We start from the raw sequence: 18,682 nt of genomic DNA on the forward strand, positions 1-18,682 counted from the left end.
GGAGTGTAACTGTCATTAGCTTATCCCATCATCCTAAACTTCAACACTATATTGATATCATGTCTCTTACAGTATTAAAAGTTTATTATGTCTTCTATATCTGCTTGTTTTATGTCACCACGTATTATATTTGTAGGGGGCTATAAATATGTTTAAGACAATGTCTTTGCTATCAAAGAGCTTACTGTTGTAGAAGTAAGCTATAAACATTTAAAGTTAGATCATTAGCAGTTGAAATAAAGAAAATAGAGGGGCTGCTGTAGTATAAGTAGAAAAAATACTGGCCCTGATCTTAGAATATTGGAGTCTTAGATACTAGTTTCATAACCTCAGAGAAGTTGTTTAACCTTTCAAAGTAGGTTTCCTCAAAAAGAAAACAGGAATAATAATGCCATTTCCCAGTCTTCAAATGAAGCAAAGTCCATAGTTATTGAGAGAGGGAGAGTGTATGTGTGTGTGTGTGTGGCTTAGAATAAGCCGCAAGACAATATGTGATTATCTAGTTATTTGTACTAAGAGCAATTGTTATAAGGGTTCAGAGAAGAAACCACAGAAAGTTAACCATTAAATGGTTAGCAGGGAAAATGTAAAGAACACAAATTAACTTGCCTAATCCTGGTAGTTTGAAAAAATAAGAGGAAGAAGCTTCCTGTCACAGCTGGAGGACAAACATCTTATTGTTGTTCATCTTGTTGTTTATCTTTCTCTCCTCGTTGAGGACAAGGACTGCTTTATTTATTTTTTTATACAGCAGGTTCTTATTAGTTATTTAGTTAATACATATTAGTGTATATATGTCAATCCCAATCTCCCAGTTCATCCCACCGCCACCACCCCCCTTGCCGCTTTCCCCCCTTGGTGTCCATACGTTTGTCCTCTGCATCTGTGTCTTTATTTCTGCCCTGCAAACCGGTTCATCTGTACCATTTTTCCAGGTCCCACATATATGTGTCAATATACAATATTTGTTTTTCTGACTGACTTCACTCTGTATGACAGTCTTTAGATCCATCCACGTCTCTACAAATGACCCAATTTCGTTCCTTTTTATGGCTGAGTAATATTCCATTGTATATATGTATCACATCTTCTTTATCCATTCTTCTGTCAATGGGCACGTAGGTTGCTTCCATGACCTGGCTATTGTAAATAGTGCTGCAGTGAACATTGGGGTGCATGTGTCTTTTTTTTGAATTATGGTTTTCTCTGGGTATATGCCCAGTAGTGGGATTGTTGGGTCATATGGTAATTCTATTTTTAGTTTTTTAAGGAACCTCCATACTGTTCTCCATAGTGGCTGTATCAATGTATATTCCCACCAACAGTGCAAGAGGGTTCCCTTTTCTCCACACCCTCTCCAGCATTTGTTGTTTGCAGATTTTCTGATGATACCCATTCTGACTGGTGTGAGGTGATACCTCATTGTAGTTTTGATTTGCATTTCTCTAATAATTAGTGATGTTGAGCAGCTTTTCATGTGCTTCTTGGCCATCTGTATGTCTTCTTTGGAGAAAGAAGGGGCTATTTAGGTCTTCTTCTATTTAGGTCTTTCCCCATTTTTAGATTGAGTTGTTTGTTTTTTTAATATGAACTGCATGAGCTGTTTATATATTTTGGAGATTAATCCTTTGTCTGTTGATTAATTTGCAAATATTTTCTCCCATTCTGAGGGTTGTCTTTTTGTCTTGTTTGTAGTTTCCTTTGCTGTGCAAAAGCTTTTAAGTTTCATTAGGTCCCATTTGTTTATTTTTGTTTTTATTTCCATTACTCTAGGAGGTGGATCAAAAAAGATGTTGCTGTGATTTATGTCAAAGAGTGTTCTTCCTATGTTTTCGTCTAAGAGTTTTATAGTGTCCAGTCTTACATTTAGGTCTTTGATCCATTTTGAGTTTATTTTTGTGTATGGTGTTAGGGAGTGTTCTAATTTCATTCTTTTACATGTAGCTGTCCAGTTTTCTCAGCACCACTTATTGAAGAGACTCTCTTTTCTCCATTGTATATCCTTGCCTCCTTTGTCATAGATTAGTTGACCATAGGTGCATGGGTTTATCTCTGGGCTTTCTCTCCTGTTCCATTGATCTATATTTCTGTTTTTGTGCCAGTACCATACTGTGTTGATTACTGTAGCTTTGTAGTGTAGTCTGAAGTCAGGGAGTCTGATTCCTCCAGCTCCGTTTTTTTCCCTCAAGACTGCTTTGGCTATTTGGGGTCTTTTGTGTCTGACAAGGACTGTTTTAAACCCAAGTGCATATAGCATCTAACACAGTCTTACATGAAAACCCTTTAATAAAATGATTTAGTAATGGGACTTCCCTGGTGGCTCAGTGGTTAAGAATCCGCCTGCCAATGCAGGGGACATGGGTTCGAGCCCTGGTCCAGGAATATCCCACATGCCACAGAGCAACTAAGCCCGTACACCACAACTACTGCGCCTGCATTCTAGAACCCGTGTGCACCGCAACTACTGAGCCCATGTGCTGCAACTACTGAAGCCCGCACGCCTAGAGCCCGTGCTCCGCAACAGGAGAAGCCACCTCAATGAGAAGCCCGCGCACCGCAACGAAGAGTAGCCCCCACTGGCTACAACTAGAGAAAGCCCACACACAGCATTGAAGACCCAGCGCAACCAAAAAAAAAAAAAATTAAAATATAGTCACTGTTCTTTAAAAAAATTAATTAACTTAAAAAAATGATTTACTAAGAACTACTGGAATTCAATTATTTCAATAATATTGTGTCTTTGGGGTAATGAGAGAAATATTTTGGGAACCAAATTAACTCGTTCGGACCAGTATTTTGTAAGGCTTTGCACAGCATTTCTGTTTCGGTGGACTGTACTAAATCATGAAGGCTGATACAGCTTCCAAGAATGTCTTATTTGTGTGCATCTTATTCCAAAGAGCTCTTTATGTACCAGGAAAGAAAATGGTTTCAACTTGTGTCATCTCTGACGAATCATTAATAATTCTCTGGAATATTACAGAGAAATTGTGAGGCCACATCTATGTCCATCAGGAAGAGGACTGAGATGAGTTAATGAGCTCTGCCGTGGACATAGGGAAGAGGTGGGACAGTCCACAGCCCCTGGATTTGTCATTTTTGTATGGTGCACTTGAGGAAGGCACAGGAAGGGTGCTCAGTGATTAGCCAGCAACACAGTGTTTGCTTTTTGTTCTGTTTCTAGGTTATCAGTCACAGTTAAATTTTAAGTAATTTAGGATCATTTTCTTATTTCAGAAGGAAACAGGTAGCAGTGAAGAGGAGGACATTATTGGGCCGATGCCTGCCAAAGGACCAGTTAACTCTAGTGTAACGACAGAGTTTGAAAAAAGGGCCCAGAGAATGAAAGAAAAACTGACTAAAGGAGATGATGTAAGTTTTAAATACATAGTACACTTTTCTCTGAGAAATTGACCAAATATATTAAAAATCTCAATTTTAAAAACGGACATTAAAAAAATGTATATGTACATATGTAAGTGTATAAAAATTTAGGCTTTAGGTAATTCAGAAGCTATAAAAGGAAAAGAGTAGAAATTTTGCCTACTTAAAAATTTCTGTATGGCAAAAGATAACATTAAGTCAAAGGAACAATAAATTAGATAAAAGTATTCATATATGACCAAAAAAAAAATAGTCTATTAAATCCTTTCTCTTAAAGGCTGTTAATTAACTTTCAAGCCTCAGTTGAGAAGCATAGTCACTTATACAGTATTCTACACACATACACACATACATGTGCACACACGCACACATATACACATTTTCCAAGGCTACTTTTTTTTTTTTTACTTTTCATTTCTCTTAAGGATTCATCTAAACCAATTACAAGAGAGTCTTGGATGACTGAGCTTCCTCAGGAGCTGAAAGACTTTGGTCTTGGGCCCAGAACTTTCAAGAGAAGAGCTGCTGACAAATCTGGAGATCGATCAGTCTGGACAGATATGCCAGCTGACAGGGAAAGGAAAGCTAAGGTAAGAGGGTTTGTTCCTGTATTTTTGTCCATGTTGACTCTATTTTGAAAAAATAGGAGGCAAAATTATTTGCATACTGTTTTTTAAATTATGATTCCAAAGGGAAAAGATTTCCCCTGAAGGAAAGTTAACAGGAAGTGACGCCAGTTGCTTCCTGTGTATTTACTTACTATTTCCCAATAAATTGTCTCATCTAAATCTCGAGAACCTGGAGACATAGGTTTACTGACCTCATTTTATGAAGGGAGACACTATCCTCTATGAGGTCACCTTTTCTGGAATTAAATGCTGGTAAGTCATGAACAGTAATTCCCTTCTAGACCTTTCTGACTCCAAATCCCCTGGTCTTTATACATCATACTATCTCCATGAAAATTTCTTTTAAAATGTCTTGAACAAGCCAAGGCACAGATTAACCTAGCAAGTTAAGTGATACATAGGGACTCTCTCTCAAAATAACAGTAGCTCAAGTGCACTAAACTTCATATTACTGTCAAGATAGGCAAAAAGCCCTTTCATTAATACATTGAATAATTTATTTAAAAAATACCCACAAAAGTATGCATAAAATATTATTGTTAGATTTTCTTTTCTTGGACCTCTCCATTTATTATGAAATATTCCATTGTAAGTTAGGGGTCCAACCAGTATCCTCAGCACTAACTCCTTAAATTCACTCCATCCCAAAGTTTCAGTTTCCTTGAGATGTCCCATTCCAATCTTAAGTGCTTGACTAATTGGCACCTTATGATTATAGCTTTATCAGTTCTGACTTCAATTCACACCCCTAACTCTGTTTATCTTGTTCATCAGTACCTAGAATTATGAGGATTTCCATCTTCATTCTATAACTGTAAATTGAATATCTCCTCTGCCAGGTATTCTGTTTGGTCACAGGTAATAGAAAAAGCTCCTTACGGCGCTTTCATTTTAGTGGAGAATTGGTTGTGAAATAGTGTCATGGTTAAAATGTGGATGATATGTGGCAGTCTCCACATTTTAGCAGAATATGTGGCAAAATCATAAGTTCTCCTTTGCCCGGAGTATTCAAGGAAATCTGAGAGTTGTAACAGAAAGGTGAGGTGAACCAACACACCTGAGGGCAGAAGAGACAACAGAAGGTACGGTATAGAAGCGAGCCACACACCGTGAATGACTAGTGTTGGAACGCCTGTCTGCTCTTTCTTAACTGGTCTTTTATAAAAATAACATACTGACGTTCTTTATAATTTAGCCTTTAAGATTGTCTCCAAAAAGACATTTAATCCCCTTGCTTACATGGACTTTTTATTTGTGCTTTTTTCAGTCCTTGTGTTCCTCATTGTATGTGAGTAGATGTCTAGCCTACAGCCAGATATGCAGGGAGTCTTCCTCAAAGAAAAATACCACAGAAAAACGGAACGAACAGAAACTAGCCAGTATAATTTGAACTCAAGTGATTTTAGGCCCTGTGACTGAGTTCTTTAGATCTGGTCATTCTTTTCAGGGCTGAAAGTGTTTTGTTCTGTGTTTACAACAGACTCCCAAAGGGATGACTAATACCCCTTAAATTTTATGTGACACTGTATTACAGCATATAATACCACAGACTTATATTTGTGGTACAAATTATATAGTGTCACAGAGCTGTCCTGTATAAAGGTCATGGCTAATTTTTGATTTTTGTAACAGATCTTAGTCAAGTTTCCTTTTTTATCTCTCTCCAAATTACCTTTTTGTAGATTTTCTCCACCACTTCATCTTACTTTTTTATATTTGATTCCCCAGCATTCATCTCTCATACCACTAATGTTCGCACATTCACTTAACCAACATGCCCAAATGAAGTAAGATTGCTTTTTAGAAAGAAATGGCAGTGTTATGCATAAATTAATTGAATAAGATCTGTTATGTTCTCATTTCCCAGTCTTGACTAGATTTACTAACTCTTAACTGGTCAGGTTTTCACCTCCATCTTATCAGAACATCATTTTTTCTCTTAATATTTACAAGTAAAAGAATCTTTCTGGGGAAATTTTTATGGAAAAATAAGGAATGAGCTACTCCTATGTTTTTTAACATACTTTATTTATTAAGTACAATGTTGTTTTAGTCCATCATTAAGGTAAAAATGGTGTGGGGACCTCCTTGGCTTTCTTAAGCAAACAGCAACAGTATAAAAACATGCTTTGAGGAAAGTGGTTTTCAGCTGATTTTATATGGGCCTTCTTCCTTCCTGGTTGGGACTATATTCTCCAGAATACTTTTTTTTTCCTAACTAAAATTTATTGGAAATTTACCTAAGTATTTCATTTGTGTGTGTGTGTGTGTGCTATGGTAAATGGTATTTCTTTTTAAATTTCAAATTCCAGTTGTTCATTGCTGGTATATTTTGTATGTTGACCTAGCATCCTGCAGCTTTGCTACACTTATGCTTACTAATGCCAAGAATTTTTTAATAGATTCTTTGGCATTTTCTACATTGCCAGTCATGTCCTCTGTGAATAAAGATAGTTTTATTTTTATTTTTTCTGTACCCCATTTATTTCTTTTTATTTTTTTTCCCTCAAGAGTGCTTTTCCTAGCTTTGAAAACAGATAATATAAGATTTCTTTTTAAGCCTTATTTTCTCTTCTACATTTCATTATTGTTTGTCAGTCTCATCTCTGAGTTTGATAAAATCCAGTTAGTTGATTGGTTGGAGGTTTTTTGGGTTTTTTTCTTGTTTTCAGGCAAATGTTAGAGTAGAACACTAACAGATACCTTATCAAGTATATTAACATTTCTAGTGGGAAGAGATTCAACGGGCCTGGCTTCGTTTAGTCTCCTATTACTCAATCTGAATTAAAATAATAGTATTTCTTTTTTATTTTCTCTTAATTATATGGTTTAGTAATGTGTTTTCTGTGTTCGTTCTTCAGGAGACACCAGAAGCAAGAAAGTCATTCAGTAAGAAGGATGAAGAACATATATTGACAGGAATGGAAAAGAGATTGGCCGAGCAGGTATCCGCATACAATGTAAGTCAGGGGGTAAAATATACGGCCTTTCATTTTTTCCCATCTTTTAATGCTCTTCTCATTTTTTCTCTTTTTCTTGTTTCTCTTTCTTAGTCTTCCTTTTCATCTCAGTCTTTTTATATACATCTGTTCTGAAAAATACTCTTGTGTGTATGTGTATGTGTGTGTGTGTGTGTAGTCCTTTCGTGTAGGCTTTTTTAATGCATCTCGTAACATTTTCAGTTCACTTTTTACTTAAGTCATATATCAGAAATTCAATTCCTAGAGATGGGTAGCACATGATTATAAAGTAAGAGCCCTACTAACTCCTAGAGAGCCCAATTCATACGTTTTAAATTGTAAGCTGATTTGGAATGTTTGATGTAATGATTTAAATATGGGAGAAAAACATAAATCTATATAAATATAAAAATTTAAAATATGGTTCAATTTAAATTTATAAACTAAACAGTCAGTATTCATTGGGCATATTATTATTTTGTAATAGTCTCTTACTCATAAAAAAAAACAAAAACAAAACACTAGTGTTCCAGCTCAAAGAATAAATGTAAACAATTGAACCCTTTGGTCCCTGAAAGGTATTCAGGAAAATTACCTTCTGTTCCTAGCGTATTAGTTCATGAAAATTTCCATAAGCATTAAAAATATAGTTAGCATGATTTATTGGGCATATGTAGACCAGTACCACAAACAGTGAAGCATACATGAAAGATAGTTAGAAACTGACCAGAAACCCAACCCAAATGGAACATCTTTGAAAACTGACCAGCTCAAAGTCAAGTCTCAACAAAACTGAAAGAATCACTATCATTCAGGCACCACAAAGAATTTAAGTTAAACTTCAGAATAACTTAAAAGCCCTACACAACTGGAAATTAGAAAATTCAAAATTTAAACTTTACATCAAAGAAGACATGATAATGGAAGTTAGAAAATACCTAAACCTGAATGATAAAAAAATATTCAGTACGACATATCAAAATGTGTGAGATGTAATATAAAGTGGTACTTAGAGGCAAAATTTATAGCTGTAATGAGTTATGTTAGAAAGGAAGAATAGCTGAAAATTAACAAGCTGGGCCTTTTTCCAAACAGGCATTTCCTATAAAACTAAACGAACACCTACCCTATGACCCTGCAACTCCACCCCTGGGTGTTTATGTAAGACAGATGAAAACGTGTTTTCGCAGACTCGAGCGTGTTCACTCATAATAGCTTCAAAAAGACTTATACAGGAATGTTCATAGAAACTTTATTCATAACAGCTAAATACTTCAAGCAACCCAGCTGTCCATCAATGAGAGAAAGAAAAAGCCAAACTGTGTTCATGATAAAATACTACTCGGCAATAAAAAGGAACAAATTACAAATAAATGCAACAACGTGGATTAATCTCAAAGTCATTATGCTGAGCGAAAGGAGTCTTACGCAAGACTTCCTATCCAAGTACTACTGTATGATTCCATTTATATGAAGCTCTACAATAAACAAAATGAATCTATGATGGGAAAAAAATCAGAATAGTTGTTGTTGGAGTGGGATTATGGAGATGGACTAGGAAGGGGCATACAGAACTTTCTGAGGTGATGGAAATATGTTCCAGAAATTGCTAGGAGTTTGAATTGTAAAACTCAGTGAATGTAGTATTAAGATTTGTACATTTCATTGTATGTAAATTTACTTTAAAAGAAAAAATTGCAAACAAATATTGAACTCTAGTTAGTGAAATCATGCTGAAATACTAGGGATACATGTAACAGTGTCTGCAATTTATTTTAAAACACATCCAAAAAATTAGGGTTCTAATCTTATGCTGAAATTTTGGTTACTTATGAGATATAGTTTTCAAAATATTAATATAGTCTTAAGACTAAACCATCTTATAACTCTTAGTATTGATAAATTGAACACTCTTTAAAATATTACCATGAAGGCAAAATAAAAACCAAACAACTAGAATCTTAGCATGAATTTTCAAAAACTGCTGAAAAACTAGCCCATTCAAAATAAATTGCCCTGTCTTTTTGTAAATTAATATAAAACCTACACACTTTTGTTAAATGATCAAATTTGGTAAATCAGCAAACCAGTCATTTAGCAAATTGATCTCTATATGAATTGGCTTTTGGTGTGATCTCTAGTTACTTACTTAAACCTTATAATGATCTATTAACAAAAAATTATTATTAATGATCTCTCAACTGTCAACTCTCTCTCAACTTTGATTTTTTTTCACATTGGTCTTTTTTTTTTGCATTCAGAACGGCTAGACATTTAATAACTTCTCAGCTGAGGACCGTTTTCCATCTTTTTTCCAAAGGGCACAAGCTGGCAGCATTGCCACCCTACTGGATACTGAGGGACAGGGTAAAGAGAGTGAGGAAGGGCTATAGTGCCCTGACTCTCCAGCCCCCGTGAACAGGGCTTATTTTCTCATTCTCACTTTCCAAATCTGTATAATGGGAATAATAACATTTAATTTATAGAGATGTTGTGAGGATTACAATATAGTATGTGCTCAGTGAATTGAATACTTAACATTTATTGACTGATTTTTTTTTTTTTTTTTTTTGGCTGCATTGGGTCTTTGTTGCTGTGCGCAGGCTTTCTCTAGTTGCAGCGAGCGGGGGCTACTCTTCAAAGCGGTGCGCAGGCTTCTCATTGCGGTGGCTTCTCTTGTTGCGGAGCATGGGCTCTAGGCGCATGGGCTCAGTAGTTGTGGCTCGTGGGCTCTGGAGCACAGGCTCAATAGTTGTGGCTCACATGCTTAGTTGCTCCGTGGCATGTGGGATCTTCCCGGACCAGGGCTTGAACCCATGTCCCCTGCATTGGCAGGAGGATTCTTAACCACTGCACCACCAGGGAAGTCCCTTGACTGATTCTTACGAACCCCGCCACACTACTAAATCCTTTGTATTCATTAGATTACTTAACTCCTACCTCATCCAAATATTTAGACATTATTACTATTATGATTTATTATCTTACAGCTGAGAAATTGAGGCTTAAATAACTTGCCTAAGGTCACCAGTGTTGAAAATGTCAGCACCGTCATTGCTAACCAGATTTTTCCAAATGCAGAACTTTAGTTCTTAACTGTTTCTCCATGCCATATGTATTGATAGGTTATTTTTTCTTAGCAACATTTGATTTTTTTTCACCTCCAGTTTTCATTAAAAATAAAGAATTCGAAAGCACTTAACTTGCAAATCAATTTGTTTCCTAAAGACTTTACCAAGATTTATGAAATGACCAATTTATGAAATGAGAGGGATTGAGAACATGGAAATAGTGCTAATTCAAATAAATATTTACTAATACAGCATCCAGATAGAGCTCAATTTATAGGAAATAGCAACCACATAACTTAACTGATAAAGTCAGATCTCATTGTCAAATCAGACAGACGATTGAGACTGACTTTCTGTGAGAAAGTCTGACTTCATTTCTCTGTTCAAATAGATGTGATTATGATCATTCCTATGACACTTCTGAATTGTAACGTAGGTCGTAGGTACCATGAGTTTGTCTTCTGATAAAATAAGATGCTGCCACCTTCATCGTTTCTTACCAGTTATTTTGCTCTTACTGAGCTCTCCTCATGTCTTTGCTCTCAAATATATTCTCTGACAGGAGGCAGGGCCTGGAAGAGATGTGATTGTTAAGCAAAAATTGTCTTTTCTTTCATTGCCCCATTCTGCAGTATATCTGCATTCAGAACATTCCAACAAGAGCCAAACTACCCATTCCGAAAGGACATTACGCTCTTCAGAGAAATATGTTTGAGACACAAAAGGACACAAAGCCTCCTGGGTTTACAGTTCCTTGATTAGAAGAAGTTTCATTCATACAGTATTTCAGGTTTTTTATTTGATGCTCTGGAGACTTGCTGTCCAAGACAATATTCTGTAATAAGATTCTGAAAGGCCTCTCCTTTGTTAAATGGGAAAGGGCTGTAATGAAAGGGGAGACATCCTCACGAGATGCATTACCAGGCAAGTCAGCTTTAAGTGAGGCTAAGAAGTTGAGAATCATGGGTAGGTAACGTTGAAATTCTCCATGCCTTCATACCCCGTGGAATCCCCTCCGTGTGGCCCCCAAGGATACATATATCGCAGTTTGATGGCTGCTGGTCTGTACTACCTGCATCTACTCCTGCATCCCACTCCCTGCTTCTCCAATCCAGGGCTGTTCTGTCTTTTAGTTTAACCAATACTGAAAGGTCTGTAAAGAATCTCTAATTTATGCAACCAGTTGACTTTGCTCAGACCTCATCCTACTAGATATACTTGAAAATGTGAAACCAATAGATTGTAAATCAGCTATACTTCAATTTAAGAAAAAGGAAAAGAAAAAGAAAATGTGAGCACCTACCCCAGCTAAAAAGAAAGAAAATGAAGGAGATAAAGCTGAAAGGACAAAAATTCTCTTGGCACACAGACTATGCCAGCTTTTCCTGCACTGGCCTTGGATTTTATCATCTCTGTGCCGTGGTTTTTCTACTTTGCACTTGCTTTAGCTTCAGCCTGGCAGTGCCCATCTCTTCAGTTCCACCCGTTGAGGGTTCATGGACCAGCCCATCCATGAAGCTTTAACCGGGCTCCCAAGTGAGATAGTAATTGCTCTTCTTTCTCACCTGTGTTCTTGGTTCGGACTCTAATGTTGACTAATCACACGATGATTTTCATGATGGTTATTTAAACATTAGTTTACTCTCCGTCTTGCTCTTTTTTTATTGCACGGCATATAGTTGGTAGATACCTTCATTTTGGTCTAATTGAATTTGCCTCTGATAACACATTTTCTTCAGAGATGCTGTCTTAGATTTGGACAAACCTATTGGGTTTGTAAATAGCCCTCCTTAATGTTTACCATTACTACTTCATTCTTTTGTTTCATGATTATATTCTGTCAATGATCTATATAAGATTTTTCTTTCTACTGTCTTGCTCTCCCCAGGAATCAAAAAGGTCAGAATCTCTTATGGACATTCATCAGAAAAAACTGAAGAATAAGGCTGCTGAAGATAAAAATAAGCCCCAAGAAAGAATACCATTTAACCGTGATACGGATCTCAAAGTTCATCGGTTTGATGAAGCTCAGAAAAAAGCCCTGATAAAGAAATCTAGGGAACTAAACACCAGGTTTTCACATGGCAAAGGCAATATGTTTTTATAAGTAAGTATATTTCAGTGAGGTATATTTTCATACTGATAAATTTGAACTTTTCTAAATACTCATATATAACTGTGTGTAAAAATTTATTTCCTTTTATAATAAAGTAGATTATAAACCTGCAGATCTTTATTTTCTAAGTAAACTGTGAGGTTTGAAAATTCAGCCTTGTGGAATAAAAAATGTTGTATACTGGGAAAGTAGACTTGTCCTCATAATAACCTAACAGGGCATTACTATTCAAAATGCTAAAATAAAAGCTTTTCATTTGTGAAACATGGCAAAGGAAAGTGTGGTTTGAAGCTTGGGTAAATATGCATGCTTCATTAAAGAATGAGGTTTGCTAGCAGTCTTTTTATGTTAAACAAGATCACAAAAGATGTTCATTGCTTTTGAAATGTGCTCTGTAAGTTAAGGTTCAAAACCGTTATATCACTCATACATAGCCCGAACTGACAAGGGTTCGTAATGGTGATTACATAAAAGCTAAGGTTGCTTCTTAAAATCTTTGTGATTTTTAATTGTATGAAACCTACATCAATATGAAAATGTGACTTTCAGAGAAAATACGGTTAAAGTGAGAAATATTTTCCAACTTACTGAATTTTCTTATTCTTACTTCAGGGGGATTTCCCTGTGCAATGAAGAAGAGTTGAAGAATACTCTTTTTTTCTGTCTGTCCATCTTTCTTCCTTTATTTTGAGTTTCTTAAGATTAGAGGATTACTTTAGTCTTACAAACCATGCGTCCTTTAAAGTCACGTGGAAACATGAAATCACTGTGTCTTACATAGAGTAGAATTTTATGTGTCTGGCTTCTGAGGAAATGTGGGCTTTTCTTCAAATAATTTTTTTGAGGATTCCCCCCTCCCCACCACTCCCTAATTTTTGTGCTGTCTCACAAGTGCCCTGTTAAGATCTGGTCAGGACCATCCACTGAGTCTCTCCCACAGCTCAGACCCCCTCATCAGATATTATGAACTTGCCCTGAGTGAGTGTGTCGGGTCCTCACAGTGAATCCATGAATTTGAAATTGTTTGGGTTTCCCTCTAAACTGCAGCCAGTAAATACACAACATTTACTTGAAAATAGAGGGTATGGAGGTTTTGTCCATTTTGTTATCAATTTGCTTGTTGTGGCAATCAGGGCTTTTTATTTGTGGTTTGGATTTTTTGGTTTGTTTGTTTCTAAGTCAGAAAGAGGGACCTCTGCATTATTTCATGTACTAGGAAAAACTATTTTGATTTTTCCAACTTCAGTAAGTATTTCTAGGGAAGGCAATCTGAGGGACAAGAGAACACCATTAACCGTTACCAGTGTGAAGTCTGAGACCTGGTCTCTGTGATCTCCACCAAAGCTTTCTAAGTCTTTAACCTGCTTTGGGATGATCTGACTTGATTCATTTATATTTAACATGCTTTAGCTAATTTATTGGGGACAGATTTTTTATATCAATCATAAGTAACTTTTAAAAAAAATCAAACTCATAATCCCTGAATACAAAAATGGAAATGGAAACTGTAATCAAAACCACCCTGATGTAAGCTGGGACGAAGTGAGAGAGTAGCATTGACATATATACACTACCAAATGTAAAATAGATAGCTAGTGGGAAGCAGCTGCATAGCACGGGGAGATCAGCTCAGTGCTTTGTGACCACCTAGAGGGGTGGGATAGGCAGGGTGGGAGGGAGACACAAGAGGGAGGAGATAAGGGGATATACGTATATGTATAGCTGATTCACTTTGTTATAAAGCAGAAACTAACACACCATTGTAAAGCAATTATACTCCAATAAAGATTTAAAAAAAAAAAAAACACCAATGGAGTATTGTAAGTTTGTGATGCTTTAAGCACTGCCCCTTAAGATATTAAACAAAACCCTTAATAGTTAAAGCTTAAATTCAGATTCTGGAAGTTATGTTTCCTTACAGATTAATCCCGGTTGCTTTGCTGGTTCTGTGCTCTAGTTTTGATGAAGCACACGGTTTTAATGAAAAAAGATTCTGAGTCCTAGCTCATCTAGGCTTCATGAAAATTGAGTGAACTGTTCAGTCAAATTATGTGACACATTTTTCTCCTGATCATAGAAAATGATCTTCCATAACAGTAACCTACTCAACGAGTGTTGCTATTTATAAAATGAATTTTTCTCCTAAGCAAATGGAAAAAGTCTAGTCTAAGCAGATTAAACAGAGCTACCTTTTGACCAAAGATGTCATTTTTAGTGGATGATATTTTCTGAACACAAAACTTTGTACAGGAGCATCTATTACTTTCATTAATTTTGTTATGATTTTTTCCCCTGATGAAAGGAAGAAATGTTTTCTAGTTCGTCATCCTTATGTAAATTCCTAATATATATTTTTGAGAAATTTTGGTATTTTTAATGTAAAAGTGTCATCTTTGGATACTTACTTTTGCTTTGCTTTCCTCACCTGAAGGTAGATAGGGATATTTCTCTAGTACGTATTTACTATTTCTTCCATCACCCTTGGAATGTCTGTGACCTTCACAAAAGGGAGAAAATATTAATACTTTCCATGAGTGACCACCTTACGTGGTACCTCAGGTCTAGTGCTCTTTCATGCTACCCTGAGGACAGTTTTAACGAAATGTGAGGCCAAGCCAGAGGTTTTTACCCCATGGAGAGACCAAACCCAATATAACAACATTGACAATAAGAGAAGAAAGTAGCTATCTGAACAGGATAGACAAGTGGTCTTCATTTTATTCCCTTCCCTCTTCCAAAGCTGCAAAAGGCCTGGTAAATCAATTCTCCTCTCCATTTGGCAGAAAATTGGGATTGTTGACATTTTCTGCTAAGGAATTTTTAATTTTCTATACTTCTTGGCCAAATTTTGTAGAGCTGTGACCTCTTTTGAAACTTAAAAATGAAGAAGAAAAAAGACCAACACTAAGTTCAAAGAGGGGAGCAGACATTTTAACATTCTTTACTGTTTGGTGAAGGTGACATTTAAGTTCATTGTCCCTGAAATTATATGATTTTGTTCAGCTCTCTAAATGGTCATCTCAGGTAGATTTTGATGCTTCAAATAATACCAACATTACTGGTAAATAAATGGCTTTAGCAAGTGGGGGAATTGGGAGGGGAGACAAAAGGTGAGAGGTGGTAGCTACACCCATAATAAGGCTGTCTCATCCGATAAATTTTTTTGTAGTGGGAAAAATATCATAAATTAAGCCCTATGCCAAAAAGAGAAAGAAAAGAAAAGCTACGGTTTTCTAAGAATTTTTTATCTTGTTCAGATGTAGCAGCTACTTGACATTTATCACTTGAACATTTTATGGTTCTTTGAATTAATGATATGTTTTTAGAAGTAAGGTCGGGCTTTAGATGGTACTGAGGCCTACCTGCTCCAGAATAGATTAACAGTTATCATATAAATTATTTGATCCTGAAACATCTTGGCACTTTTTGTTTCTTATATAGGGTGGATAATGTTAACATTATATATTACTTAGAAATGTATGATCGTGGGAGATAGTTTTTAGACTATTTACAGGAGCCCTTATCACTTCTCTTCACTTTTTCCATAGCAATGACAAGTATTGTTCACAAAAAACAGTCTCTGTTGAGTTGTATACCTAAGAGGAAGAGTCAACATGGGGGAAGTAGCTAGGATAGTACCCATGTAACATCAGTGCCAAGTCTTCTACTTCAGACTGTTAATTTTTTTACTTTGGCTTTTGACACCATCATGTGATTTTAGTCTGCAGTTACAAAAGGTCATGCATTTCCTATTATAGGAGAGGTATATTTTTCTGCAGCTTAAATATTTAACCGTGACTAGAGTATGTACAAAATTAAAAAGCTATACACTGCCCCTTTCAATGTTTTCCTTTTGCACTTTACAATTAAAAGACTGTTTTTAGAAAAGAAGAATTCCTGAGGTGTGATTTTTTTATGTATGAATAAAGTTGCATCTGTATCTGAGAAGTTGTCGTCTTTTATTTTTGTTTTGTTTCTTTTAATATTATTAGCTTATCTGAAGCAGGCAATGTGCATAAAGAGAATATCCTGTAAAGATTTATTCTAACCAACCAGATCATTGTGGGCTGTTGTGGGTTAAAAAAAAAGTCTTTCACTCCAACTCACTTGCCAGATTTTCATTATCCCAGTATAACTACAAATATAAACTATTTAGAAACACAAGACAGACAAATTGGAAATGCTCTTAAGAGCACCATGGCACAAGAGGGGCTGGCACTGGATTTGTAACCAATATTCCATTTTTATGTGACAGTTGGTGGGTTTTTTCTGGATTGGTTGATTATGAGATTTTACAGTTTTTTGTTTTAGGGTTTTTTTTTTTCCATTTTTCTACTTCTCAAATTCTTTCAGGAAGCATGTATTCTTTTATAATTCCAGGGGAAATGAACCTCTTTTTTTTTTTAAGTCCCAATTTTGTATTATGTAGGATCAGAGTTAGAAACTGAATTACTAAGGAGACAGGACTTGGGATTTCTCTCTTCCTTTATTTTTTTTTTAATTTTTATTTTATATTGGAGTATAGTTGAATAACAATGTTGTGTTAGTTTCAGGTGTACAGCAAAGTGATTCAGTTATACATATACATATATCTATTCATTTTCAAATTCTTTTCCCATTTAGGTTATTACAGAATATTTCTCTCTTCCTTAACTGGGGAAGTGACCAGAGAGATGCTTTGCAATACAAAAGCTAAGCATTAAATGATAGGAATCTGGACATACAGGATCCAAGGAAAGAAAGCCCTTGAGTTTTCAGATCATTTCCCTATAATAAGTATTTCTTGAGGAGATAATGTGTTTATTCATTCAGTAAACATTTGTTAAATACCCGGGTGTGTCCTAGGTGCTAAGAACACAGTGGTGAACCAGACATTCGTAGCCCTCGTCCATGAGAGGATGTTCTGTGCTAGTCACTACAGAGTGTTCACAGGTAAGTAACGCAGATTCCCTGCCTGGCGAGAAGTGGGAGAGCAGAAGATCTCAGTAAAAAAGACCAAGTAAGTGTATATCATGATGACTATAGCTAATACTGCTGTATGGTATATAGGAAAGTTAAGAGAGTAAATCCTAAGTGCTCATCATGAGGAGAATTTTTTTTTCCTTTTTATTGTGTCTGTATGAGAAGATGGATGTTAGCTCAACCTGTTGTGGTATCATTTAACAATATGTAAATCAAACCATTGTGCTGTCCACCGTAAACTCATACAGTGATATATGTCAATTCTCCGTAAAACTGGGGGGGACGCCACAAACTGTGGTTAGTGTTATAAAGAAAACAGGGTAATGGGACAATCCAACAGGTAATTGAGGATGGAAATCCTGCCTGGGTAAGGTGATAAGGAAAATCTATCTGAAGAGATGTTATTTAAGCTGAAACCTAAAAAAATGACAAACTAGCAGTTTGAAAAATGACTTGTTACCAAATCAGGTCTGGCTGCTCGCTGCTCAATCCATACTCGAGAGAGAGGCAAATGTCGCGAGAAAGGAAAGCTGCTTTTAATCAGAATGCTGGCAGTCTGGGGAGATTGTGGACTCAGTGTCCCCCTAAAACCACCTCTGAAGATTCTGCTCAGCCATGAAAGTTTTTTTTTTTTTTTTTAAGTTTAAGCTAACTTTTATTTATTTATTTATTTTTGGCTGTGTTGGGTCTTCGTTTCTGTGCGAGGGCTTTCTCTAGTTGCGGCAAACGGGGGCCACTCTTCATCGCGGTGCACGGGCCTCTCACTATCGCGGCCTCTCTTGTTGCGGAGCACAGGCTCCAGACGCGCAGGCTCAGTAGTTGTGGCTCACGGGCCCAGTTGCTCCGCGGCATGTGGGATCTTCCCAGACCAGGGCTCGAACCCGTGTCCCCTGCATTAGCAGGCAGATTCTCAACCACTGCGCCACCAGGGAAGCCCCCATGAAAGTTTTTAAACGGAAAAAGGGAAGTAACCTCAGTTAATCATTGAGATGGGGGGGTCAGAGTCGTCGCCATCCCCCTCTGCAGGCTCGTTGTGCAGGCTTATAGATGCTGTCTTGTTCACACAGTTGGCTTCACACAGTTTGTTCGCGAGATTACTGAAGGGGAAGCTAGGGAAGAGATCTGATCATCTGTTAATTACGTTTTCTTCATTTCTACTTGTTTGATCCATGGAAAGAACAGGTTAGGCAAGGTATTGTGTGATCAAAAAATTGAAAGGTGTGCTGGGACCGGAGTTGAGTAGAGCATGGGGCTGCCGGGTTTAAGGTAAGTGATAAGACAAAAGGGGCCTCCTGCAGAGACCCCTTTCCTCCAAGCAGCTCTTTCCTGCCAAAAGGTGCTTACAGACTGACCACGTATGCAGAAACCCTGAAGCATTCTTTCTTTGGTGTTTGAAGAATCGCACCAGTGTGGGCAGTGTACAGTGAGAAATACGCGTAGGGTTGGTCCCTGTGCCAACAGATACTAGGAAGCCCATGTAACTGCAATTAACTCAGTTTTAGAAGGTAAAAGGAGCCTCCCAGAGGAGAGTGGCTCTCGGTCAAGTCATAAACATAGCAT

General features: G+C 36.7%; 1 protein-coding gene across 5 annotated transcripts in view; it reads left to right on the top strand.

Annotated features, from left to right (window-relative positions):
* GPALPP1 (GPALPP motifs containing 1) overlaps positions 1–14,256 on the top strand; it is a 29,873-nt gene extending 15,617 nt beyond the window's left edge. For 3 of the 5 annotated variants that reach the window (XM_061170759.1, XM_061170755.1, XM_061170756.1), the window contains 5 exons: positions 3,238–3,372; positions 3,810–3,974; positions 6,875–6,973; positions 11,933–12,151; positions 12,773–14,256. In XM_061170759.1, the coding sequence (XP_061026742.1) occupies positions 3,238–3,372; positions 3,810–3,974; positions 6,875–6,973; positions 11,933–12,151 (618 nt within the window). In that variant the 3' untranslated portion in view covers positions 12,773–14,256. The remainder of the gene's footprint in view (positions 1–3,237; positions 3,373–3,809; positions 3,975–6,874; positions 6,974–11,932; positions 12,152–12,772) is intronic. The other 2 variants (XM_061170757.1, XM_061170758.1) reach the window with 1 other exon arrangement.
* Positions 14,257–18,682: the final 4,426 nt, after the last annotated feature.

The sequence above is a fragment of the Eubalaena glacialis genome, chromosome 16 (genome assembly GCF_028564815.1).
Source record: "Eubalaena glacialis isolate mEubGla1 chromosome 16, mEubGla1.1.hap2.+ XY, whole genome shotgun sequence".
Taxonomy (NCBI): domain Eukaryota; kingdom Metazoa; phylum Chordata; class Mammalia; order Artiodactyla; family Balaenidae; genus Eubalaena; species Eubalaena glacialis.